The 26,515-nt window shown below is 39.6% G+C and overlaps 1 protein-coding gene across 6 annotated transcripts in view; it reads right to left on the bottom strand.

The window, feature by feature from the left end:
- Positions 1–24: 24 nt before the first annotated feature.
- SCAI (suppressor of cancer cell invasion) overlaps positions 25–26,515 on the bottom strand; it is a 45,714-nt gene continuing 19,223 nt past the window's right edge. For 4 of the 6 annotated variants that reach the window (XM_075519346.1, XM_075519350.1, XM_075519349.1 and 1 more), the window contains 15 exons: positions 22,129–22,224; positions 21,415–21,501; positions 20,741–20,839; positions 19,296–19,392; positions 17,777–17,875; positions 16,522–16,674; positions 15,568–15,669; positions 14,671–14,772; positions 12,940–13,018; positions 10,689–10,788; positions 10,122–10,203; positions 5,128–5,200; positions 3,351–3,524; positions 3,022–3,122; positions 25–1,898 (listed from right to left, as the gene is read on the bottom strand). In XM_075519346.1, coding sequence (XP_075375461.1) covers positions 1,749–1,898; positions 3,022–3,122; positions 3,351–3,524; positions 5,128–5,200; positions 10,122–10,203; positions 10,689–10,788; positions 12,940–13,018; positions 14,671–14,772; positions 15,568–15,669; positions 16,522–16,674; positions 17,777–17,875; positions 19,296–19,392; positions 20,741–20,839; positions 21,415–21,501; positions 22,129–22,224 — 1,594 coding nt within the window. In that variant the 3' untranslated portion in view covers positions 25–1,748. The remainder of the gene's footprint in view (positions 1,899–3,021; positions 3,123–3,350; positions 3,525–5,127; positions 5,201–10,121; positions 10,204–10,688; positions 10,789–12,939; positions 13,019–14,670; positions 14,773–15,567; positions 15,670–16,521; positions 16,675–17,776; positions 17,876–19,295; positions 19,393–20,740; positions 20,840–21,414; positions 21,502–22,128; positions 22,225–26,515) is intronic. The other 2 variants (XR_012778174.1, XM_075519347.1) reach the window with 2 other exon arrangements.

Genomic DNA, 26,515 nt, shown 5'->3' with positions numbered 1-26,515 from the left:
GCATTCATAGAATTTTTTTTACACTTGGAAAATTAAAGAATGGATGGCATAAGCTTCAGCCCAGCTACAAAGAACCTTCATGCAAACTTCCCAGCTACACTCCAGCAATTCTTGCTGTTCCATACTGCGCTCTCCTCAGCTGAACGGGGTCCATCAGTGCTGATCTGCTGCCCTTCGCTATTCAGGCTGACTGGATCATACCTTGTATGACAGCACTGCAAACAGGCCTACCATGATACTATGGTAGTCACTGAGTTCTGCATTTTTTTCACCTAAAAATAGAGGCATGGCTGGGGTTCCACATCAAAGCACTGATCAGACTTGTCCTTTCACTACTTTTCTAGCAGCCCATGGAACAGTGAGAATGGACTTTTTCATTTAATAGTTTAAAATATTTTTGGTTCCTTCTCCTTGCTCACACCTTCACTGTCAGGAGTTGCAAGAGGTCCTCTAGCTCGGCAAGGCAGGCAGTACAGTCCAAATGAGTCGGCAAGCACTTTTCCCAGGAGTCAGAATAGCCTTCTCTAGCAAGTGCCTTTACACAGGCCACTATACTCCTTAACATACGCAGACTGAGCTTTATGGGCTGAGGGAGCGTTATAGGCTGAGGGAGCCTATAGTGCTGCCAAACGTAATTACAGCCCCTCAGTTTTACTGGTTCAAAGATAGGACTGAGATGCAATGGTGGGAATGCAAAACATTAACAGGGCTTTATGGCAGCACCCGCTTTGTTTAACCTGCAAGAGGAGCACCAGCATCTCTCCTAGGGCGCGGGGATCCAGCACAGATGGGTCAGATAAATGAGCGATAGGAAGGGCTCGTATCCAGCACTATATGGGACATACTTTCAGCTCCTACCAGGGACTGGTAACACTGTGGGAGCCATACATTCCATCCACACACAGAAAGGAGGGATAACACCTGCTGGAAATGTAAGAATTTCTGTCTAGTACCTCAAAATGAAGAATGCCCTCTCCTCCTGGAAAATTGTGGCAGCAATACAAATGGCAAGAGGACCCACATTACAGTGAAAGGTGGGGGCTAGCTTTCTTAGTTTTGTAATTTGTTAATCTGCTAACCACCTACCCAATCAGGCAGACTGGAAATTGTGCCCTTGGCCAGCAGTGCAAAGTTCATACATAAAACTGCTGTGTCAAATTTGTAGGGAGCATTAAGTATCTTTACAACTTCACTTCAAACCCACTGCTCCAAATGCAGCTTAATTGTCCACCGTTTTGTCTACTTACTTGCCTAAGACTGAAAAAATATATTTGTTATGAAGGACTCTGTTTTATTGCTATTGTTGGTTTGCACTGTGTGGTTCCATCTTTACCATTTCAAATCCAGACTCTTTGGGGATAAAATATTGTTTTTCTATTGACTTTTTCCAATTTCTTAAAATTGTATAAAAATAAAGGATTTCCACAAATGTGGGCTAAAGGTAACCAATAATACTTCTATGCTTAGGATCAGCTGTTGGAAATGTGGTTGATAGCCACAAGACCAGAAATAAACCTCTAGTGATTCTTTAGTTTAACATTTAAAAGACATGAAAACTTCTGCTTATAAAATTGACCCCATACAGAATGGAACAGCTAAACTAACAGCTGTTTATTATTACTTTTTAAAATAATGGTCCTAAATTTAAAAATAAAATCAAGTACTTCCTTTTATGATTTTCACATTATAAAACTGCACCATTCAAAATCTGTGGCCAGGGAAACCCCTTTGCAGTAAGACAGTTTCTCTTAATAGTCATCGAGGGTGTTTTCCAGGAAAACATTCCTAACATCCAGTATGGAAGCCAGCTCCAAAATGTGCTTTTGGAGGTGAGGGTTCTCCACCGTTTCATCTCTCGGCAGCTGAGGATAAGATTCTGGATAATTTCGAGTCTCCTGCTAGATGACAGTGAAAACAAAGAGAATCAGACATTCATTTATTTTTACACCCTTCATGAAGAAGATTGCAAAAGGCCAGTTTCCCTTAAGAGGTATCCTAATCTGTTTAGCATGCCACAGGGAGAGAAAATATTCTAGCATTTTCAGTTTTCTCTTTCCATTGACTCAAGAGATGGTCATAGTGGCAATATAAATGCCCATTCATCTAAGACGGTTAATAATATGTTCACAGAAGCCTTGCAAAAAAAAACCCAACACAAAACCCAAAAAAACCAAACCACCAAAAAAGACAGAAAGACTTCACATATACTTACCTACTAGGCTGGAGTTCATTTCTTGAAATTATAGACATGTAAGCATCTCCAGTGGGAGATTCATCTCATCCTAAAACACATCTAACACACTGGGGGCAAATCTATCCCCACTAACAAAAGACCTGCTTCTTTTCCCTGGTATCAAAGAAGCCTAGGTAGCTAACTTAGGCTTGGAAAGTTACTAGATGTCTGCTGTTAGACAAGATGAATACTGTATATTTCTGTGCTTCAACTTCCTTTTTTTTCTTGTAATGTTTAAAATGGAGCAGGCAGTTTATATGCCACTCATGTATAAAATGGTGTAGATCCAGAAGCAGACTTCAGTGTGGCACAGCATTAACCAACAGGGAGGGAAAATACCATCTTCCTGTTTAGTTTATTAATTTACACTTCAAAAGACCTTTCAAAATCCATTCACGCTAGAATACATTCTAGCAATAACGTTCCACTCCTCCCCACTTCCTCTTATATTCTTGTTCTATAGCTTTTTAGTTGTGTAGCAATAATAATCTTGAATTAAGAGGAATTTTTCTAGCAGACAAAGCTGTTCAGAGTGACATAAATGAATTAAGAGTGTGTCTGCTACTTATGTAGAGGAATAAGGCTTCAGCAAGTCAAAGGCTTCATGCCTTTGGAGAGATACAAAGAGATACATTCAATACAAGCTGTAGGCATTAGCATGTGAGCATCAGTTATCTCCCTGAAGTCACAGGGATATGCTTAGCCCTAAGACCCTTCCATCCTGAGGCAGTGCAGCTCTGTATGCACTGGACTGTCGTTCTCACAAAGGGATAGATATCCCTGCATACCCGGAAAATTTTGTGCATCCTCATAGTAGCCGAACAGAAGATAAATCTTGTTAGAAGCAAGCGAAGAAATTCATCCCCAAAAAATTGAAGAAAGGACTGATCTGTAGAGAAAGGCAAAGAAAATTCAGTTTAGAAAGGCTTAAAGAAGGAAAAAAAGAGAGAGGAAAAAAACCAAAATAAAACACAAACTTGGGGGAAACCACTACAAATTCTTGTGCTATCCCCTTATTCACTATTCTGTCCCTTGGAAAGGCTGAGCAAGAAAAAAAAAAAAAAGCATCTGCTTAAGTAGCATGCTAAGGTTCAGTTGTGCATCTGTAGGCATGTACCTATGGATCGGGAGTGGGTCAGCAGCTGGGCAATATCTCGGTTGATTTTTCTAAGGTAATCTTGACACTTCTCCCACAATCCTCTGCGCATGCTTGATAATCCAGAGACAAATAGGAATGCCATTAAAGGATTGTTCAGAAAGAGTGTGAAGAGGCTACCCCGCTGAGACTGATCTAAAAAAAAAAAATAATAAAAAAAATCAATAGACAAAAAAATACATTTGGCACATGAAACAGAAAAGCTGTCCCTGCCACAGAATGAAGTCGCTCACCCACTAAATTCTGTAATAGGGGAACTACTCCTTTGTGTTAGTTACATCTTCTCTCCTCTTGTGGCAGATCTGTTCTCAAGATGATGCAATGACTAGCAATAAAGGCTTACTGGAGATATGCATTAACACCAAGAGAAATGAGATTTTCTCATTAATTGTGGGAGGCCTATACCTTCATTTTGAGCACATAACTTTAACACAAAAGTCATAACTGAAACAACCAATAGAAGATACTGATTATAAATCCTAAAGAGAAATATTAAACATGGACATTCTTATTCCATTCAAAAAAACAGGCAGTTGAACCTATACACCCCCACCCCCACCCCCGCCCCCGACGTCTACACAGTTGCCCTTTTGTTGGGCATCACGCTATCCTAAAAGCCCATTTACTCCATGCAGTTCAACATGATACACAGAGGTCCAAGCTTCATCTCAATCAACTGGGAAGTCAAAAAGAAAGGCAATGCACATAAGATCATGTGCCCACACAGTAAGGCCACTTCCTCATCAGCAAGGATTACCAACTTGGTTTGGTGCATTTCTTTTTTTTTTCCAGGACCTGGGCACACAGCATGGTATAATGCCATACTGACACAGGGGCTCAGTTAGGTTCAGCTAAGAAGTCTCTGCATGGTGCTCTAGTGCACAGTGTAGCACCCCTGCAGAACTACAGCAAGACCTTCCTGACTGGTCCATGAACACAATATAAGCATCCAGTATTTTGTAAAGTTAGTTCTATTTTTTAGAGTTTCTGTTTAAACAGGATTCATTATTACAGTACTTATTTTCTGCTTAAGTTTCAGCTAAATAACAGGAATAGCTTCAAAACAAATGAGAAGCTTCCACTTCTTGCACATTCTCTCATGATACTTGCCTATCATCACTCTACGTGGCTTAAGCTAGATCTTTGTACTTGTCTTTGTGGTGGATAATAACCTTAACATGGCAAATTCCAATGAGAAAGTCTGGAATGATTTTTATTTTATAGTAGTCACAAGGACTGAAGAAGATAACGTTTCATTGCCTGTTCCTACTATAAACACACCTCCTCAGGGCATACAAAGCCAATGGTCTTCCTTAACTTACCCTCCAAAATTAGAACAAGATCTGAGAAGATTTTGCTCTACACCTGGTGTTTAAAAGCTGATACCTTAACTGACTCTGCTCGCTTTCTGGGACTAATAAAGCTACCCAAAATGCTAATCATCATCATCATCATCATCCCAGCACTGGGCTGGCAATTTTCTGAGTCTCTGTGTAGGAGAGACTTTGCCTCCTGGCACTTGTTGAAGCTATCTGTAGAAATATCATCATTGTTAGAATAAATTATTTGCCATAAACAGTAACCAAACTTTATCATACTACTTCAGGGAACGTTAATCTGATTTAGGGATTACATAGTGATGAAAAGATATCTTTCCCTGAAGAATCTAAGTTGTATTTGTTTGGGATAGATATATAATGCAACTGCAACTTGTTAGGAAATGCAATACTACACATACCTTGTAATGCTTTTGGATATGCTGTTGGAGAAAGCAAGCACACCAATGGTTGTCCAAATAAGTTTGTGAAATTCTGTAACAGATAAGAATTTTGAAGCATTGATGGTCACTTTGCTTGCTTTTGAATATTCAGCAGGTTAAGTGTATGAACAAAGACTATTAATGACAGGGAACACACTAATGCCCATCACACAGTTCAGCACTGGCAGTGAGGCTGACAAGTTGACTTACTTATAGGTCACAGCACAGAAATAATATAACCCACTACATTTTAAAGGAATTACAATTCTCTTATTTCACTGCTACTGATAGCAGACACTAATTTAATGGAAATATAGCTTTCAGTAGTAATACATTACTTGAAAAAAATCGTTCTGCAATAAAAGTGAAAGCCATTGGCTTTCAGGTCAAAATAGATATAGCATCTTTCCTCAATACCAACTGAACTACCCAGTCAAAGTCATTTCTTTCCCCTTTTCCTTCTAGCAGGAGGAACTATTTCTGATGAAACAGAAGAGCCCAGTGGAGAAAAGTTTTAAAATAAGTTTCCTTTAAAACAAGTATGTCATAACCTTAACATCTGCTATACTGAACCCTCATTTTACAATACTCACTTCATGCACCTTCCACCAGCACCTTAAATATTGCCTAAGTGTCCAGTTGCACAAGAATTTCTTCAGAAACCTCCAACACCACCTTTGTCCAGTTTCACCAACATTTACCTGATAACAGTCCTACTGCGTATCTGTCTGGTAGGTGTACTGATTGGTAATAATTATCACCAAGGAAAAAAAAATCATTTACACAACCTCATTGGCTGTCATATGTCTCACCAAAACAGCTGTCTTAAAACTGAAGGCTTGCAAAGCCATAGCAAATGTCAATGATCATGTCTCATCCTATCAGAGCAGACATTCAAACCATGCATCCAGAGCATGAGTGCAACACACATTTCTGCAGATGATATTCTTAAAATTGGCAGGTTACGAATGTGAGGTATACATCACCAGAAGTATTTGCTTGTGTAGAATCATCAAAAAGCTCATTTTTTAATTCCTTCTGGCTTCTGCTTAGTTCAAATGGAACTTTCCCTTCCGGGCAGTATATTTCAATTAAATTAGTTTCACTGAATTAATTTAATCTAAGTCTGCTAAATACTAAAGACAGTAATCTAGTCTAATCAAAATAAAACATTTCCCATATCTGACAGAGTGCTGACTAGTCCTAAAACCCCTTCTATTTCATTAAGGGCCCAAGGGAGATTTATAATGCGAGATACTAAGGTTTGGTCTCTAATGAAGAAACAAAGACTACTACCATGAAGACAGTAACTGCAGGCCAACCCAGTAATTAATAAAACTGTACTATAAAGAAACATTTAAAATTCCAGAAGGAGGCACCCCAGACATTGCCAGTTTGAACTGAATACACACTGGCAGGTTACACGTTCTCAAGTAACATGTACGCTTAGTATTCATGAGCAGATTCACATGTTGAATTCTATCTTGTATCACCCAGTTAGAGACCAAAGCAGACTTTCCATACACTCCATCAGTAAAAATGACAATGCAATTAAACACTGCCTACAGCTATAAAGCAAACCCAAGGGTTCTCAGGAAAGGTATTACTCACTGACAGTATCTGAGATCATTTTGGACTCTGTCCCAGCAGGGGGTAAGTCAACATAACTAGTAAGTCCTGCAAAGGGGAGAAACTACACGGTTTAAATGCAGAACGCGCTCTTTGGAAGAGAGCTGCTCATGCCAGTCGCTACGTCTAAACTACAGATCCAGGAAGGTAAGACTCTCAAGCTACCAGGTACCCGTCTAAGCTCTTGCCCAGGCACAACTGCCTACCATAACCCAAGCGAACACCAGGATTCACTCACCACCACCACCTCTGCTCCTGATTTCCCCAGAAAAGTGCTGTGGGTATACATGCAACATAGGAACAGGAGCATGTTACAGCCACGGCTTGGAGCAGAGGACCACAAGGTGCACCAGAAAAACCTGCCCTGCAGTCTGGATGTTGGTAGCAGCTCTGGATAAGGAATTCTGTACCTTTCAGTGCACGGACAGCTCCAAAAAGGGTAAAACACATTTTTGTTTCAAAATTGACTGGTTTTTTACTTCAGTATTCAAGTTTTCCACAGAAGCATTGCTGCTTTCTAAAATGCATCTCATATACAACTCCTTCCAAAAAAGGACTACTTGTCATCTCCAAAAGAAGTCACTTCACATGCAAGCTTTACTAAGCTGAGTACTTATACCACATCACTGATAAAGGCCTTGCATTCATACTTGCTGGAGTTTTTGGTTTGGTTTGGTTTTTTTAAGACTTTGCATTTGACCATAATCTTAGACAACCACAGCTACAAGAAGATATTGATTTTAAAGTATTATTTCATCCATGTATACAGTGGTAACCTTCAAGAACACAGCCATCTATATTTAAATGGAAGTGTTAAAAAAAAATTCATGGCTTTAAGTAGATGTGCTCAATTTGCAGTTATCTTCCACTTTCAGCTAAATATATAGGGGAGGAAGCTGTTCAAGTGCCGCTGATTTGACAAACCGGCAAGTCACTTCCTGGCAGGACTTACTTTCAGTCATCACCATTTAAGCCCTCCAGAGCGAGGGAGAGGATGAGAATGCATGCAGGAGAGCAGAAACGGCTTGTAGAAAAAGATACGTGAGCAGTTGCTGTTACTGCCAGTGTTGCTAGCAGTGACATTTAAATGTCAGGATAGCTACTGTCCTATCAGAAAAGATCAGAGCAGCCATGTGGAAAAAAGACAGTACACTGACTTCCACTTCTCACACAATTGCACAGAACCTTTGTTTGTGCCAGTGCTTGAGTCTACAAAGCATCTCACAACACACCCAGAGGATAGTCACAGGACAGCACTATCAGTATATTCTGGTGACAAGGAACCAAGCACGTAAGGATGCACAGAATGACGACAGACAGGAATTTACAAGGGCTAGAAAACACAGAGATTGAGAGCTCTGCCATCTACCTTCATTTGAAAACAAAACAAAACACCTAAACCCATCCCCACACATCTGTCTGCCTAGGTTCAATGGCAATAGATTGTGAAGGTGAATCTGTGTTCTCAAATGCCAACTATATTTTTTTAAATAGGGGTCCATGCTCCTTTTTTTTTTTTTCTTCATTCTCTATTTAGATTCCTCACAATTGTGCCCACACAATTCTGATCTGGGTCAGAGCTCCTAGCAGCCACTTCCATAATCCTGCCCTGAAATACTTCCAAAACTCACTCCTTACATATGGGCAGAGTTGGACTTCTCTCACACCAGTTGCTCTGTGTGCTTAACAGACGGAGCACTAGGGTATTTTACACTACTGATGGTCAGTTCACTGCAGAACAAGGAAGAGAAACTAAATGGAAGTTACAGTTTTTGCTTACTGTGTGCCCACAAAATCTAAAGAAAATTCAATTATCAAATTTAAATCTAAATCAAAAAGCAAATTCTACTGTAAACACTTGACAGTTATTCTCACAAGAGCTACAAATCTACATGTGGAAATCCATCACCTCAAAAAGATCCTTTGCTCTAAGCTGTCCACAGAACCCTGCTATGTCCAGAGCTGTGTTTGAATTAAGGATCACCAGGACTCCCTTACTCTCTCTTACAGAGCTGATCCACTTGACATCTTTCAGCAATTCTACTAGAAAGGAAGAGGGTAAAAAAACACAAACCAAAGCAAAACACCAAACCCCAAACTCAAGCCACATTTTCTACCCTGAAACAAAACCAACCCCCCCGTTGTTATACTGGAATGAATGTCATGAAAGAGCAGAGGAAAATAAATCCCTACCAAATCCTCGTTTTCTCAGAAAGACAAGTAAACCATTCTAATTGTACTTCCCTCCCTTTAAATGGGGAAGGGAATTTAATAAAAAGCAGATTTGCACTGAAATCTAGTGCGGTGAAGTTAAATGCAGTAGTATTTTAAAAGCCCTTTGAAATGCATTACAATACAACAAACCAAAAACCCTACAGAGAGGCCAGATCATTATTAAGACTGTGAGGTAAGAGTTGCCTGGCTCAATACAGAACTATTCTGCATCATACTGACCACTGATTTAGTACCTCTCGTTGGCCAACAAATGCCTTTAAAACAAATGACACAGACTGTGGATACTGAACAAGGAACAAGTTAAGCTGGCCACTAGACGTCCCTATTCCTCCTCTGAAATGCAGCTGTGAATGTTCACTTTTCTCACTACAAATAATGGAGCTATAAAAAGGAAGACATAAGGAAGTGGCACTTTCCCCAGATATAGCACATTCTTAATATCCCATTCATGGATGAAATAAATGTCGTAATGCTATCCAGATGCAACTGGCAACTGAGACTGAAAATGCCTGCTTCTGTATTACCCGAATTGCAGATTCCCAAAGGTGATTTGGCATGGAGTAATTCTACTGTAAGTCCATAGCACCCTAGGAAGGAGGCTCATTGTCCAAGCATACACCACTCTACAGTAACACTGGATGCTAATTTGAGTCTTGTTATTTCCTTGGTTCAGATACTTTTCAGACACAGACACCCCGTGTTTTACAAGATCAGGCTCAATGCTTTGACTCCTTTCTGTTGCTTAAAAGCAACTGTGTGTTGGATGACTGGAAAAAAAAAAGGCAGATTAGTTATCTCCCTCCCCCATGCACACACACCAAGATTTGTCTTTGGTATATAACAAAAATAAACCTCCCACCAGAGACCTTGGAAATCTTGAACCTTTTTTCCCTCCAGGAGGATTTATTACTTTCCAATGAGCGGCTGTTCATGTGCTTCTCCTTCTTGTTCCTATTCATAGGATCAGATCCTGACTAGCATGCACAACCTCAAAAGAAAAGAAAGACTGAATACAAACTGTTTAAAAAAAATAACCTGTTAAAAGTGCAAGCTAACTAGGGGTTGACACTGTATCCTATCATACGAGTAGCTGCCTTCAAGAGCCTTACCTTATAGGCGACACTGTTTGAGGAGTCCACAATGATAAACAGAGGCTTTCTTGTGAAAGGGTAGAGATCTCCAGGGTGAAGACTGAAAAGAGAAAGGGACACTGCACAGAGCGCTAGAATTGCTGCAAAGCTGTTACAATGCACAAGTTTCTCAGACACATAGCTGCCCATGTCCAGGTAAAAAGCAAGCACGTTCCTCATGCCCCAGTCCTCAGAGCCATCCTCAGAGAGTAATTGCAAAAATAATTTGCTATTCTCTGCAACATGGGCTATGGGACTTCTTACTAGTTCTTTCCCAACAAGAGATGTTTCTCTTCTTGAGAAGTCATCCACCATTAATCTGAAGTTTTCCAGTAATAAAGAATTTACATTAAGTCACAGTTATACTTTTGGAGTGTTTAAATCATCATTTAGAGTTGCATATTAATTTCTAATTGTTCAAATTCAAGCCAATCTACATTATGATGTCCCACACTTAAAGAGTTTGAATTTAAGAGGCTTTGATGCATTTTCTCTATTAAAGACAAATTCTTCTGAATTTGCAGTTGTCACTCTCATGAAACTTACCAGTGCATCTCCTTGTAAGATTGGTTTCGCTTGTGGATAGCATCCCCATTTATAATGTCCCGGTTACTATTTGTCAGGACACCACCAAAATCATATGGACCTACACATGGCAAAAAGAAAGCTAAAATTAGCAGAGGTAGCTCACCTCTGATATGGATTTAATGATTATATGAAAAGGACAAAGCAACCACAAATCCCAGAAAACTAAGTGAATCTGAACTACTGTAGTTGTAAGGAGGGGATGAAGGAATGTGGAGGTTTTACTAACTACATATTCAATTTTATGCATTTTTAGTAGCTTCAGCATCTATCAAGTAGAAGCAAGCAACTTCATAACTTCTAATTTCTTTATTCACTATTTATCCACAAACATAACACAAAAGATCCAAATATTGGCCCTTGTTACACTACACAGCAAAAAGATTAAAACGCATTACACATTTCATCCAGGAAAATTAGTACCTTTGTAAAATTACTATACGAGCTAGCATATTCTAGACTCAGATTTTGATCAAAAAATAAGGCTCAATCAATCAAAAACTCTGTAGCTTCTCAGAATAGGTATAAAACTATCATCTGCAGTTATGACACTGCAAAGGGGAAAAGAGAGAGCTCAGAGAATGAATATGCTTTCAATGGTCCTAGAAAGGACAATACAGTTTTAACCAGATTTCAAATCTACAGCAAAGGCTTATTTTTTAAGATTTCAAATACAGAATTCAGAGTTTTTAAATGCACACAGCCTGGACATGTGTTCCTACGGTGAGCTAAAGAAATACTCTGCTAAGTTTGCACAACCAAGCTACCCGCCTGTGTGTCTGATGGAGAGCAAAGATGAAAGTAATGGCTATTAAAAAAAAAAAAAAAAAAAAAAAAAAAAAATCAAATCCTACACAAAAAAAACCCCATGCTAGAGATACCAGGAAATATTTCTGCCATTGATACGGGTATGAAATGTCACTAACATTAGTAAAATAAAGTATTAGGATTTCCTCATTCTGTTATACATTTGCAGAGTTGGTTGACGCATATTTGGCCACCAAATGCAATTTTTTCAGGTTTGAATACATAAGACACCTTTCCATTTTAAGGGAAGCTTTGGGAATACAAAATCAGGAACAGAACATACATTAATTTAGCACTGTTACAAATGTCTCACGTGATCTGTCAAACACAAATGGCTCACAGGCGATAAACAGTGCAACTTGCAGCTGCTCTCCCTTTTAGTAAAGGTAGAACTTTTTGGTCTGTGCAGACTACACTACCTTATCAAAACAATGCAGTTATAATGGGCTTCATTTAATGAAAACTGAACCATGCAGCTCTTCAGATGACAGAACCTGGATGCCTCTACAGTAAGATATTAAGCTGAAACAATACATGCAGTGCAGTGGACATAACACAGGCTTTAAAGAACACCGTTTAGTTAGAACCTATCACCAAGTTGCACCAAAAAGTAAAATGTTAAAAGCATTTAAAAAAAAAAAAAAAATCACTGCCACAATCCAAAGCTGACAGGGATTTTTTTTCCTTTAACATTTTGAGAGCTCTATAAATCATGCATTGGGATGGACAAAGCATGCATCTTATAAAGGAATGCAAGTCTCAAACAGATGAGGCATGTACAATATTTAGGATGTTAAAAACTTTTTCTTTTTTTTTCCTTAAATTATATAACCAGATCTTTTGACTGTGTCTACTTCAGCCAACCAGTTTTCAGCTTTTAGATTGCAGCTGCATCCAAATATTCTGCTAGGTTGCAAAGAACAGGAGGATGAGGTGAGGGGAATTGTCAAAAATCATGAGAAGGGCTTGAATTGTCAGGTTAACAAGCGTGCAAATAGAACAGTCCCTGCAGACGCTTCAGCCCTTTTACCACCCATCTCCTGACCATATGTTCTCATAGTACTGGAGATTAGAAAGAATCACAAAGTGCCATTTAGCCATTTTATTAACTTTGCACTGATGCATCAATTGAGCCATGTGGTCTTCAAAATTGGTGAAGCTTCTAATACTTCAGATGCATCAAAAACTGTGTATGTCCTTTGAAAAGGTCTCAGTGCACACTAATTAAAACACAGGGAATTAACTATTGTTTGTGGAAATAAAAGGCTATCTTACTAAGTAGACAGGAGAATAAAATTGACTTGTCTTTTAAAAGGAGCTTTGTGACATCTTTCTTGGTCACTTGTCCTGGACCATACAGAGAATTCAAGCCCTGTTCATGACAGGGAGCATTCCTTTATTGTACCTTCACTATCCGAACGACCTGATGGAAACACGCCCGTGGCAGACAAGTATATCAGCAGTACACTGTTTGCGGGCAGCTCCTGAAATTCAAATAAAGAGAAGAGCGGCAAGGGAAGAAATGTATAAGTTTATTTTAATATTCAATCATCACGTTGATAAAACCATTGTCATTTAAGACTGTGCTACTCTGGCTTCTGGCCTTCCCTTCGCTCTATTCTTCATATGTGCATATACCCTTCCCCACCACATACACCCCTTCAAATAGTTGAGTACACAGACAAAAGTGTGAACTGATGATACGTTCATACTTTTTTTTCCCACACAGACCTCTAGGCTGACATTAGAGGTTCAAGCAGCACTAAAAAAGCATCTGCTTCCATATAGACTCTCTTACTATCAAGCCAGATCTGAGGCTTTCCAAGATACGGAAACCAAAAGCTGCCGAGATCCATGCAGACCCTAATTCCCAAACAATTCAGGATCCTAAAGGAAGTTCTTTGTTTCCAAATACCCCAGAGTCTGCAACATCTGCCTCTTTCCCCGACCCTTCTCAGCTGGACAACAAGCACAACACGTGCATGTTTCTGTATAGACCTGTAAAAGAAATCTGTCTTCCACCTTTCTAATGGGCTGTCTGCATGAGGAAACAGATGCTTTTAATTTCTGCAACAGGCTGAGCACGCAGACACCCAAAATTCTTAGTAAGGATGCACTTCCTTCACCTCACCAGCTATTTCTTTGCAGTTGTTTCTTGAAACAAACTGAAACTTGTTTCTTTATAGGATTCATGTTCTGTTTTTACTACTAAATCCTAAGTTGCTGTCTTGTAGAGTCATAATTAAGCATAATGAACCCAGCAACTTTATTAAATTAATATAAGGACAGCAACTGTATTAAAAAACATCTACATATGTATAGATTCATTACATGGAAGAGAGTGGTGGGTAACAAAATAAGACAGGCAGATAAAAATACAGCACGTGCAGGAGAGAGATACCATTCAAATGGGGGACAGAACTGGAGACCTACCAGCTATACAGTGCTTAAAAGCAACAGTTTCTTGACATACTTCCCTGATTTTGGATTGTGTTTGGCACAACATGAAGTAGAAGAATACTCTTAAGATTTTTCTGTTCTCCAGCTCTCTTATCTCAAGAAATATTTCCTATATAATACATATATAGGAAATAGATATACTTTATATAGGAAACACTTATTTTTATCTATATATCTGTGTATATAAATGTCTGTGTATCTGTATGTGTGTACATACACACGCAGAAGTAAAATTACTGGGTAAGATTAAATTATACGCAACTATTACATTACATCACATTACTTCAGGCTTTCCATAGTATTGCCATGCACCGCTCTTAATACTGGACAGCTAGTAAGAGGACTGCTTGCACAGGAGTTATTCAAGCTTCATTTTGAAGATGGCTATAGTTAGCAATGATATTACAACCTCTGTATAACAGCAAGCTGGGTTTCTGTCTTAAAATGAATTTTTTTCTTTCCCTTAACAGCAGTCAACAGATTTGCCTTTACTATACAAGTTACACATATCTATAATATTTCCACCCTCTCTGAAGATCATATTGAACATTCTAAGAAGGCCAAAAAGGCTTCATTATCTTGAAATATAAAAGATTATCTCAACCACATTTTATTCAGTGTCACATAACATTCTGGATATTTTTCTATTACAAATAAAGTCACCAATTTCACAAACCTTAAATGATGCTGCTAAAAATGTATATAGCTGGCTAAAAGTTGGTTTATAAAGTAGATATTTATGGGGGTTTTCCCGCCTGGCTGGTTTCTCCGTTGACTCCTGTTAAAAAAAAAACAAAAAACAAAAAACAAAACACAACACAAAAACCCCAAAAACTGTATATTACCAAAGCAGTTTCATAACCCTCTAAATTTCTATTTATTAGAATGTTCTTCTTCAACATACTTCCCACATAAATGGTCTTCCCATGCTGTATTTCCTACTACACAGTAAAGCAAGATGCACAGTATTTGAACCAGAACTTTATATTATCCCTCACTTAAATTTGTTACCTAAATCTTTCTTACTCTCTAAAGCATCACCCAAGAAAAGAGAGAAAAAATTCACTCCTCATCTCAATTAAATAAATGAAAATACAGATATTTCCTTTTGCCTCCAGATAAAAATATTTTTTATGCTTTCTCTGAAGGGAATATTTAATTTTCAGATGATTTAGCAAGCTGATGAACTTCTCTGGCTGCATGACTGCTAGAGTGAAAACAAAGGAAGGGGTGGGTGTATATGGACAAGGGCAGGCATAGCACCCTTTCAGAAGTACCTTAGCTAGATCAATGAAACCATTTGGGAAATAATGCCCAAATATTTATTTCGTGTATTTTTTCACTATTGAAGGTTTGTTAAGGAGAGAAAAGGTGGGGGGGGGAAGAGACATTACATGGATCAAACACCACAGGTTTGAGCTACTCTTCATTAACTTCTAGTAAGAGTTACACCAGCTTTCCTAACCTGCTCTGCACATTGACAATACTGGAAGAGTACACCATTTAAAACAAACCAACCAAACAAAACCCAGTTAAGATCTGTTGCCAGCTTTGTCACTGAAATGGAACTTACCTGCATTCCAGGTTTGTTCATTTGTGAAGCTAAATTCATTGGTTCCCTTTCAAGTGCTTGTAGCATTCGGAACATATCAATTGTTAATTCACTGAACTTGACCTGCAAAGGAGTCAAACAGTTTACTCTGCCAGATACAGCTTAAACAGTATTTCTTTGGAATTATCCAGGTAAGAGATTCAACTGCATACCAGACAGACCATTTTCTGTCTCTCAGGGATCTGTCAGTGTCATCTCTGAATCTCTAAAGACCTGTGAATAACTTTTAGAAGAGCTCACAGAGGACAAAGTCTATTTATTACTGGTCTACCAGGCCAGCTCACTGTAGTGCAGACCCCTACTTTGCAAATTACAGACTTTTCTGGGGTGTTTACAAATCAAGTGCTGAAACCACTATGTACTATGAATTTAGACAAAAATCTGAAAGAGAGACACAAACTGTAGTTTAGATACAACTCCCTTGCTTACCTGAAAAAAAGAGCTCAGAGAGAAGTCATGAAGCCTGTACAACTTCACTATCATCATCATCTAAAAAACAAGATCTTGAATGTCTTTTGAAAACCCCTTCCTGTTGCAGCTGAAGTTGCAACAAGCTGGGGTATGCCATGTGAAAGCCTAAGTCAAGTTTTTTCTAGACATACCCCAGAGGCCTCTCATGCTTGAATGTTGTTAAGAACAACTCAGTATATGAAAATCAACTGTATCTACTTAATTGACATGATGAATATAAGCAATAAGAGGTCAGTACCACAGGTCTAGTATCTAACATTTCATTTTTAGCTCTTCTTTCCGAGAGCCTCTTCTTGCTGCCACTGCTGCCACTTGCTGCCATCACAATCAAAATATTTTAATGTTCGCCTCTATTGGAACCTCTGTACGATCAGAAGGGATGTCAAAAGGGGAAGGACTTTGAACTCCAAAGATACAAACCCAAGTCCCCGGAACTTCTTTTACCTGGTTGTTGCAGTTTCCAATAATCAGCGCATCTGCAAGAGCAAGCTGTCCCACTATCATTCCCTGCTCTAGCAACGGAGCTCCTGTTTCAGAAAGCCTGTTAGAGGTGATTACAATGGTGTTGTCATCATTTAAAACCATGACAGGGTCTGCCTAAAAAAAGCAACCAGAATAAATCAGGAATTCAAGAAAACACACAGATTTGTAGTCAGAGAGAAGTCCAAAAGTCTTGTCACTTACAGTAAACATTTCATAACTGAGGCAGGTTTTTAAAATTAATTTGCCATACATGTATTTGTATATTTGTATGCAAGCTACAGAGTAATGCCTCACCACCTGGAAAAGCAACAGCTCTTAGGGACTGCAAGCAAATACATGATACAAGTATATGAAGGTACAGCAAAGAGAAAAACATACTTCCTCAAATGACATGAACTCTGCTTCAGCTTTTCCGTACCTGAGGAACCAAATGTCATCAACAACCTTACAAATTCACGCAGAATAAACTAGCCATTGCTACAATACAGAAGAATCCTGCACTATTTTAGTTCGCCTTCCCTTCCTAGAAATAAATAGCAAAGGAGATGAGTAAATGATAATGCTGCCGTCCACTCTGGCAATATTTAAATAAATACTCGTGTTACATAATGACACCTTGTACAAAAGGAGCAAAGTAGAACACTGTCTCATTTGACAGAATAAACAAATTTATTTTCCTTTTAACAAACTTTAGAAGTTGATCACATTACAACTATGCTAAGAGCCTATCAGTTAACTGCCATGATTACACTGTATTTTCCATTATATACTGCTTATGCATTGCCAGTGTAATAGACCAGTACTGCAACAAAGTACACTTTGAAACACAATCAAAACATCAGCAAATTAGATTGGCTTCCACAACAACAGAACTGGAGTTGGCAGTCTCTCCAAAATATTGACTATGATAACTGCTGTGCTTTCAATTCCACCATTTTCTGAACACCAAGAGCAAAAACAGTAAGGTGACCAAGCATCTCTCAGCTTCATGCTTCTGTCTTCAGTACATTACATGACCACGTCCTTCAGACACTTTAATGGCTGTCACTGTTACGCTACTGAGAACACATTTCAATGATTAAATTGGACAGGAATACTGTCCCTGCACATGGCACACCTGATTACCACATAGAGGTGGTGATACAGGAACACTTCGGTGAACAAGTCAGAAAATTTTACTTTTCAACTAACAACTAAAAGGGAATGGTATTCTCACCTCAATAAACGCTGCCACTTCCTGAAGAACCAGGTTCCACTCCACCTGATCTTCGGTATTAAAACGATGAGTGTAGTCTTCAATTTCATCTGACAGCTCCTGATGTAAAAAGTTCAGAGACAGACATAGTCACTTCTTAAACTGAGAGCTTAACAGGCAGTCAGTAACTTTACAGTTTGGTTAGCTGTGCTGGCCTTTAAGAATAATAAAAAAAAAATAATTACTTGAGAACATATGCAGCACACTTATGACTAACATGCCAGCCAAAACGCGCTCTTTCAGGAGACAGAACGCCAATGTTACACTGAGTTTTGGCAATGCAAAGTGTCAAAAAAGTAGGTCCAAATGCAAAGAATATCTGGAGTTAAGTATAACTATCCCACTCACATACAGCTATGTCACTGGTTATTACCATAAGCTATGGATACCAAGGACTCACATTTCAGCTTACAAGTAACTTTAAATACATTGAGAAAGCAAATGGTATGGCTTTTTTAGCTGCTACTAAGCTAAGCTAGCAGTTCAAGTAAGCTTAGACACAAAGACAGTAATGCAACCTACACAAAACTGTCAATACCAGAAGCTGCTTGCAGCAAGGTTGTTAGAGGGGTTTGGGAAGCATATGCTGTCAAGAGAAGCATGCTGTTCCTTTGTTGTAGTTAAAGGGTACCACCCTACCCAGGCTGCAACTATTGGAATATTTTTACTTGGGTGTTCAAACAATGCTATCAAATCATTTGAGCTTAAAGTGTCATTATTAAATGTCTGATTCACAGAAGCTATTCACTACATTGGATGTCAGATATACTAGAAAAGCAACGATCAACATTGCCCTGTACTCTGTTGTACCTAAAGACTTGTGTTTATAGGCATTCAGTGCTTTACTCCCGCAGCAGAGGCATATGCAGATCCAGCCTCTTCAATATCATAGTAATATCTACACCATTTAGCAAGATTTAATTTTGATGGGTCTCTGGAAGATGCAAAATCTATTCAGGATACGTTCTAGACATGGGACAGAGTGATAGCAGCTCGGAAGGGAAAAGAAATAAGCTCAACATCAAGCTAGGAGACACTGGCTTTCCAACCAACAGTGTGTCATGAAGAGTTGCTGGGGGAGATTCCACTGATGTCTTAAATCCATTACAGGAATGAAGAGGCACTCAGAGTTATCAGATGATCCCCACGCTTTCAGTTGAATAACATGCATCTTACAGTTTATTCCTAACTAACTATATGAATTCGTAAAGTTTTTCTCTAGCCAATCATTCACATCATACTGAGTCTTTCCATAGCTCTAGCCATGTTATTCCTTCCTTCTGTGGCATCCAACAGCACAATCAATTAAATGAGGGAAAAAAAATGAAAAGCTATGCTGCAGCAGCAGCAAACATCATAGATCTAATGAGTGATATTTCAACTGAATTAGACTATATTATGGATTCCTTAATTAGGAGAAAAGCCCTGAATAACCAGCAATGTCCCACCCCTTAGCACCTTTATCCTCATTTTAACATACCTTTACAAGGTCCTTTACAACATCCATTTTGTTGAGCAAGAGACAAACCACTATAAACCTTGCATAGTAACGCAGCTTCTTAACCACTAATTCAGGCCTAAACACAACAACAAAAACACCACAGCCAAATTTGAGATTAAAATAGAACACAGGTAGGCAACAGGGGTAAGGGAGAGGAGGAGTTTAAGACTAGAGCAAGGCTGAATACTTCACAGATTGAGTTCTAATATGAGTTCTAACTGAATTCACATGGAGATCAATAGCTACCTGGCTGCTCAGAGGTTTATTTAAAATTGAGTACAGGGACATAAAATATACATCAAGAAAGCCACAGCCTCCCCCTTCCCCACAGCCTCCTTACATGGGAACAGACATGGGGTCAGATATAATAGCTAGCTCTTCAAACCTTCTGACAGCTCATGGGCAGTATCTGACCCCACTGCATCACATGATAATCACAGCTGGCTCAGAGTTCACCCACCTGGGACAACTTAGGGATCTGCAAGTCAGCACAGCCCATAACTACTCATCCATTTCTAAAATCTTCTGACAGCATCTAGAAACATGTTTGGTCAATCCTACCTCCTCTGAAACAGCTCAAGCACTCAGACTGAAACTGAGAGATTTTTAAGAGAGAAGGTAATAGGATCAACAGATATCAGAACAGAGCAGGGAAACTTTCATCTTTTTCTGGCACACAGGTGCATTTAGACATCAGCAAGACTAGAGACGTGCAATTAGTAAGTCCAGAAATCATTGAATGCTTGGCAGGAACTCCCTAATTAACCTTCTGCATTTATCTTGATGATGACTTCAGATCATTTCTTCTTTAACTTTATTTTAATGAGGGAGCCCAGGTTTACTGGCTAGAACATAAGATCAGGATCCAGAACTGAGTTCTCTACCTATTCTTATTTATATCTGTCTACGTTCTTGGCAGGCAGCACATTTGCTGCACTGCCACAACACAGCCCTGCTTTGAGTGTACCTTTCTCAGTATAGTGTCTTAAAAGCAAGATGTTATGCTTGCTGAAGTTCTTGGACCTTGTCCCAGTCAGTTACAGAGCGCTGTTGTACTGCAGTACTAACTGATGTTCCCCTGAAAAGCCTGATTAGAATCAAACAGGTTCCTGTGCTTCAGCCCAACTGACTTATCTTCCAGCCACAGCATACTAGGTCCCAGCACTGATACTGCTCAGGACTCAAAATGACAACACTTTGGGGCTAATAGCTTTCTAGCCAGGACCAGATAATAGAATATTCCTCCAGTCATACAGCAAAGTTATTATTTATACTGAGGTTTTTTAACATGGCAGGAGGATTAAAAGAAAATTCCTCCAACAACACTGATTTTATCCCAGTTATGCTCCTACAGTTTATAGTTATTTGCTGCTTTCATACACCGTTCTACTCTTGAAAAAACAAGGGCATTCATCCAGACGTACCTGTCTTCTTTGTTGACTTGGGAGTAGTATGACCTCTGCCTAATTGCTGAATAGAAGGAGAAAGCTTCATTGAGATAGCTGGTTTCTGAGGTGCGCAAGCTGCGGAGGAAGAACCAGATTAGCTCACTGCTTCAGATGGAAATCCATGCCAAACCCTCCCTTCCTGCCCCCTCAACCATCTTGTGCATCAATGGCAAAACTCCCTCCTCAAGTAACATCTTACGAAAGCCAGACTCTCATTCTTTGTGCCTGCTGGGAAGACAGATTTCAGAGCTTGGATTCCATTTCAGATAACAATCAAATCTGCCCATCTTGTGCCCATACATACAGGTGACAGGTTAATTCAAAAGTTTAAAGGAACATTAAGCTCCCAAACTTGTAAATCACACTTTTGCACAAGAGTCGAATGCAGCATGCATGGAAGACTTAGAGATGCTTTTGAGGTAGGAGGTAAGTCCTTGGGCAGTATCAACGTGACTAGCAATATGGTATCGGGCTCACAGGTGCCTTTCTCTGCAGCACCCCCATGCAGTCCCGAGGGCCGTCTCATTCAGAAATGGGCATCATGACTCAGCTGATACATTCATTTCTCCTGACTGAGTATCCAGATGTTTGACACGGAGCTGCCACTAACACTGCATTCCCCTACTGAATCCTTTTCTGTGCTTACTTACTAATAATGGTAATAGAGCTGCCCAATCTTGGAAGCAATTTCCCCAATTTGCCACCGCTTCAACCCATACCGATTGTCCAATACTTGTCTATTTCGCAAGAGAGAAAAGAAAGATTAAAAGGCATTCCAGAATTTCTCAGAACATCACACCAGACAAGACAAAGACCCATTGTAGGGCCAAATTCAGCTTTCATTACTGGTGTGGCATTCCCAGTAGCAGTCCCTCACAGAGCCAACAGCACTGCATACACACACCAGAACAAGGACCATTTATCTTGCATAAACTTGTGAGAGCTAGACATAAGTATGTTGCACAAAATACACACAACAAAAGGTCACAACTTCCCAGGAGAACACTCAGACTACGCAGCCAACGTAAGGTGTGAAAGATCAGAGCCCACGCTGCAGCAAGACGCTTCACACCATTCCAGATGGGTTCTGCATTGCAGAAGCCATCATCCCAGCTTCTCCTTGGTAATATATTAAAGCAACATGCATTCAAGTAGAGCAAAGGGTTTTGTTAAAAAAGTCACACTGAAAACTCTGCAACATTTTAATTCATTAGACTGTGAGCACTCCAGGAAGTGACTATTCCCTCCCTTCATGCTTGAATAACACAGTGAAATCTCAATCTTAACTGGGGCCCCTAGGCATACCAGAGATTAAAAGTTGTACTTAAATCCACAGAACACGTCTGCCTACAACATTCCCTTACCGATGTTGCTGTTGAAACTTCCAGAGTTTGGTGTAAACGTCAAATGTTCGCCCAAAATAGGACTGCCACTGCTTTTGCCCATACTGAGGTAAATCCCTGCAACAGACAAGTGACAAACGCAGAGTTAGGGAGTAGATTCCAGTCAGCCCAGCATGACAGCAGCGTATTTGTGTCAATGTCGGAATAGCTTTGTTCAGAATTGACCTGAAATGCTTTGTAACCCTCCCTGCACCCAGAACTACAAGAACCATGATTCCTGTAGTTTCTGAAAACCTGTTGTTGCTGGAATCTGCAAGGAAATCCTGTTTAGCTTGTAGGAAGTACATATATCAAGATCTGACCATGGTATCCCTAAAAACATGCCACAAGCCAGACAGCATATTCATTTAACATATTACAAGAAAAGACTGCATATGCATATATATGAGAAAGAAGCATGTATTGGGGCAAGGAAGAAATTCTTCAGTGCTGTCTCCTAATTATTGCTTCCTACTTTCAGACGAATTCTCTAGTCACTTTTCAAATGCAAAACGATTGAAGTTATCAGTGTTAATAAACGTCCCATGCATTTTGCAAATCTTCCGAGTGATTGCCTACATTTAATCACTGTTTGGGGACACAGAGAGCCAATGTCCCAAACCGCCTAAGCTCTGCAGGTTCCATACAAAAAAGTACGATGCTGTAACATCAAACTGAAGGTGTGCAGCTTAACAGTAAGTTTCTGAAGTAAAACTTTTCCTACTAAGACAATAACTTGGTCTTCAAACACAAGAACTGTAATTCAATCACTTATTCAAAGAACAGCAGAATTATTCTAGTTACTCTAGTATCTATTGCCAGTCAATACCCACAATCCTTAATATCCTACCGGAGAGTGCTTATCCAGCTACAAGTAAGACTGACAAACAGTTCCCCCACACAGCAGATCCCTTCCAAAAGGCTGACTCTCCCTCCCCAAAAGATTCAGCAAGATGAGTCCTGTCCAACAGCTTCCACCAGTTATACAGGTAGACATTCGCTTTTAAGTTAGTTGTGAAACATATGGTATATTTACAGTGTATTTATATGGTATTTATTATGAACATATGACACACTGTACACACGAGCCTCTTCTCTCCAAATGTGCCTGGGATTCTGGAATGGCTACTCCAACATGCAGAATAGCAGCAGATGGAAGCAGTGCTCTCCATGAGCGAGTTAACATGAGTCAAGTAATTGGATATGTGCAAAAACATTGGTATTTATGGACAAATACAGTCTAAAGGGCAAAAAGGAATCCATGCTCTCTAACCCCTGTAAACATGCCTTTATCAAGCTTCCTCAATATTATCAGGTTCTCAACAGCATCAGACAAACAGGCCTACAAATAATCACTCCAAATAGGAAACAACCATGTTCCTACATGCATTTTCAACAGGTGATTGAAAACATCTTAACGTCTTACTAAAATAGAAGTAATTTTATGGTTATATGCACAGAAAGCTAAATTGGACTCTTAAAATATCATAGTAAAAAAAACCCTACCCAAGAGCAAGCAGAATAATCTAATGGAAATTAGTTCATTTAGACTCATTTAGACTGATAATATTTCTTGTTACTCATTAAGGAAATAATCTTTTTTAAATGGATGAGGCTGTTCACTGTGTTTCAGAAAGAGACTCTATAACATCATACATAAATCAGCTGTCCAAAAGTCACCAGGTCAAGCAAGTATACGGATGCTCACAGCTAACATTCACTGGGTCAGGTTACATCGTCACCACAACATTTGTCACCCTCTAACTCATAGTTAGTGCTATCTCAGGACCTGAGACCTTCTGGTTTTTTTCATATCAGTCTCCAGTGCTATAAGGTGAGTTAGTCAATCCACTTCAGTTCTGCTTTCATACCTCCACTCAACTTCCATGCTGTGATATATTTCCCTCCACCTCCACCCCACAACTCTGATGTAGTCCTAAGGATTTTAGCTTTAAAGGTTGTGTTCTTAATCCTAACAGAAGGCCATCACCTGGGAGTTACTTGAATCTTGGAACAAATGCAACAGAGAAGACCAAAAATCCTCAGTCTCACTGAGCACACATTGCCTACAAAGCTATACTGAAGCTGATTCAAAGGAGGTGTACAACTCTACGTGGAAGTGGAACAGCTTTTTCAAGACAGTATAATCTTTCATTTGATTCAAGAATGATTTCTTCAGGGAATGCTCTCTCAAACCACTGTGCTGGTTAACGTACCATCCAACACCTCAGTCTTCAGCAGACGGGCACAGAAGAGCAGCATATTCCTCTTCCAAGCTTGGGAGGTCGAGACTGAGGGAAACACCACCTTTTGGAAACCATGCCATGTCCTCTGGAGGAGTAAGACAAGCAAAGCAGTACACTACGATTTCCAGAGCAGTGTACTGGCACATTTCTGCTAACTGTAATTGCTTTAACAGCACCCTAGGTAGAGAAGGAAATTAATATTCCTTTGCTCATCAGCCAAATGTACTTCCCACACAGCTTGAAAGGACCTAGCTTAGTTACTACATGTAAAATGAATCCGTTATCAGCTATGACTCTTACCAGCCTGGAAAACCATTCCAGCACTTGCTGCTGCTATTCTATGAAGATGCCAAGGAATCTGGGCAGGATTTTAACACACACGCCCCCCAATCCCCTCAAACTTGTTGCAATTGGCTGCTCAACATCTTGGAACACACTTTAGCATAGTGAGGGGTAAACAGGAGTATAAACACGTGCTTCAGGGCACCAACATCTTCATCCAAATACAGCTTCATACAAACACATGCAGATTTAAAGCATTTACTGCAACAAATGATTCACCACTTTCTGCTGTTGTAATAGATATAAACATTTTAGCTAAACAAAAGTAGTTAAGAAGCTGTCCAAATACATGCCCAAGATACACCGCAGGCTTTGATATAGCAAGAGGTAGTGTTAAATTTAATTAGCACATCACACGTTTCAATGTTAAAAAAACAAAAACCTGAATACAAATACAACACTAAAATTGATCATTTAAACAAAATAATAAAAATCAAAGTTCCCTGGCACTAACTTAAAGAATGGCTGAATTAGCAAGTTGACGCAAAGAACCCTACCAGTAGTAAATTGATCTTTCTAGGCCAAGTTGCTTAGGACATTTGAGCAAAGGTCTAACATAAGGAAACAAGAAAACATGCCCTTCTTCTCTCAAACACTGAGAAGTAGGTATGTGCCCAAATTAAGAAATAAGCAGGTAACTTTTTTTTGCTGCTGATCATGTTTATGCATATATCACTCATCACTTAGCTGATACGCTCTTTATACCTCCCCTGTCATCTTCCCTTGCACACCTCTGTCACCCCCTCGATTCTGTACCTTCCTCTGTATGAGCCTAAGGATTCTTATAAAACCTAGTTCAACTCACTGTGCTGCATTAGTTTTGAATATATGAAAATTAGTGGCATTTTAAAAAGCCTCTGTTAGCGCAGTGTACACGTGTTTGGCCGTTGTTGCCCACAGTCACTGCTGGGTGTCCACATGCATATTTCTCAAGCAGCCTGCTCGCCTAATTGCAGCTGGCATAGCTGCACAATACTATGCGATTCCTCGGCTCCCCAGGGAACAGGAAAGATCTCCATGGAAACAGACAGTAGCACTTGTTCTTTTGATAGTATTCTGACATGGCTGTAATAAAACTTCATTTATGACAATACATTACCGTGGTTTCACCACAGATTTTTGCAGACAAGAGCTGCCATTGCTGCTATCCATTTACTGCTTCGTGTTCTGAACATCATGCATGTTGCTCCCATGTATCAAGAAATTTTGCTGTGAGAAAACGCATGCATAAGCAAACAAGGACATTTAGTGTAGTTTTCTTAATCGGCTCAGAGGACCTGCATTATTTGGTGAGAAATAGCCCAAAAGAATACTAAAGACTCGGTTGACTGCAGAATGGATTATTAATACAGCTCCTCCCACTGAAGGAGACAGAGAATATATGATCCCGAAACAGTTACACAGCCAACTTGAAAGCAAAAGACCTATGTTATAGCAAGACATTTTGCTACTTCCAGATCTACAGAAGGATCTACTAGATCTACTAGAGCAGTATGGAGAGAAAAAGGCAACAGCCTCATCTTCCTCCGCAGTGTGCCTGGCTGAGGATGCAGGGTACAGAACAGGCCGCGGTAGGGGTACTCATTCATGCTGTTACTGATCACAATCAGCTTTACAGGCGGGAGGAAGTGGCAGCAAGAAGCAATCCAGATGCAGAGGAGGGAATGGCGATGCTTTGATTTAGGACAGTTCTATCCAGACAAGGAAGACAGTTACACATTTCATTACAATAGCCTCCACCAACAAGTGGAGACTGTTTCCAATTTCTTGGCTTTTAAAAC

The sequence above is a fragment of the Mycteria americana genome, chromosome 17, assembly GCF_035582795.1.
Source record: "Mycteria americana isolate JAX WOST 10 ecotype Jacksonville Zoo and Gardens chromosome 17, USCA_MyAme_1.0, whole genome shotgun sequence".
Classification (NCBI taxonomy): domain Eukaryota; kingdom Metazoa; phylum Chordata; class Aves; order Ciconiiformes; family Ciconiidae; genus Mycteria; species Mycteria americana.
The sequence above is the reverse complement of the archived record's forward strand: the minus strand, read 5'-3'. Positions and strand labels throughout refer to the sequence as shown.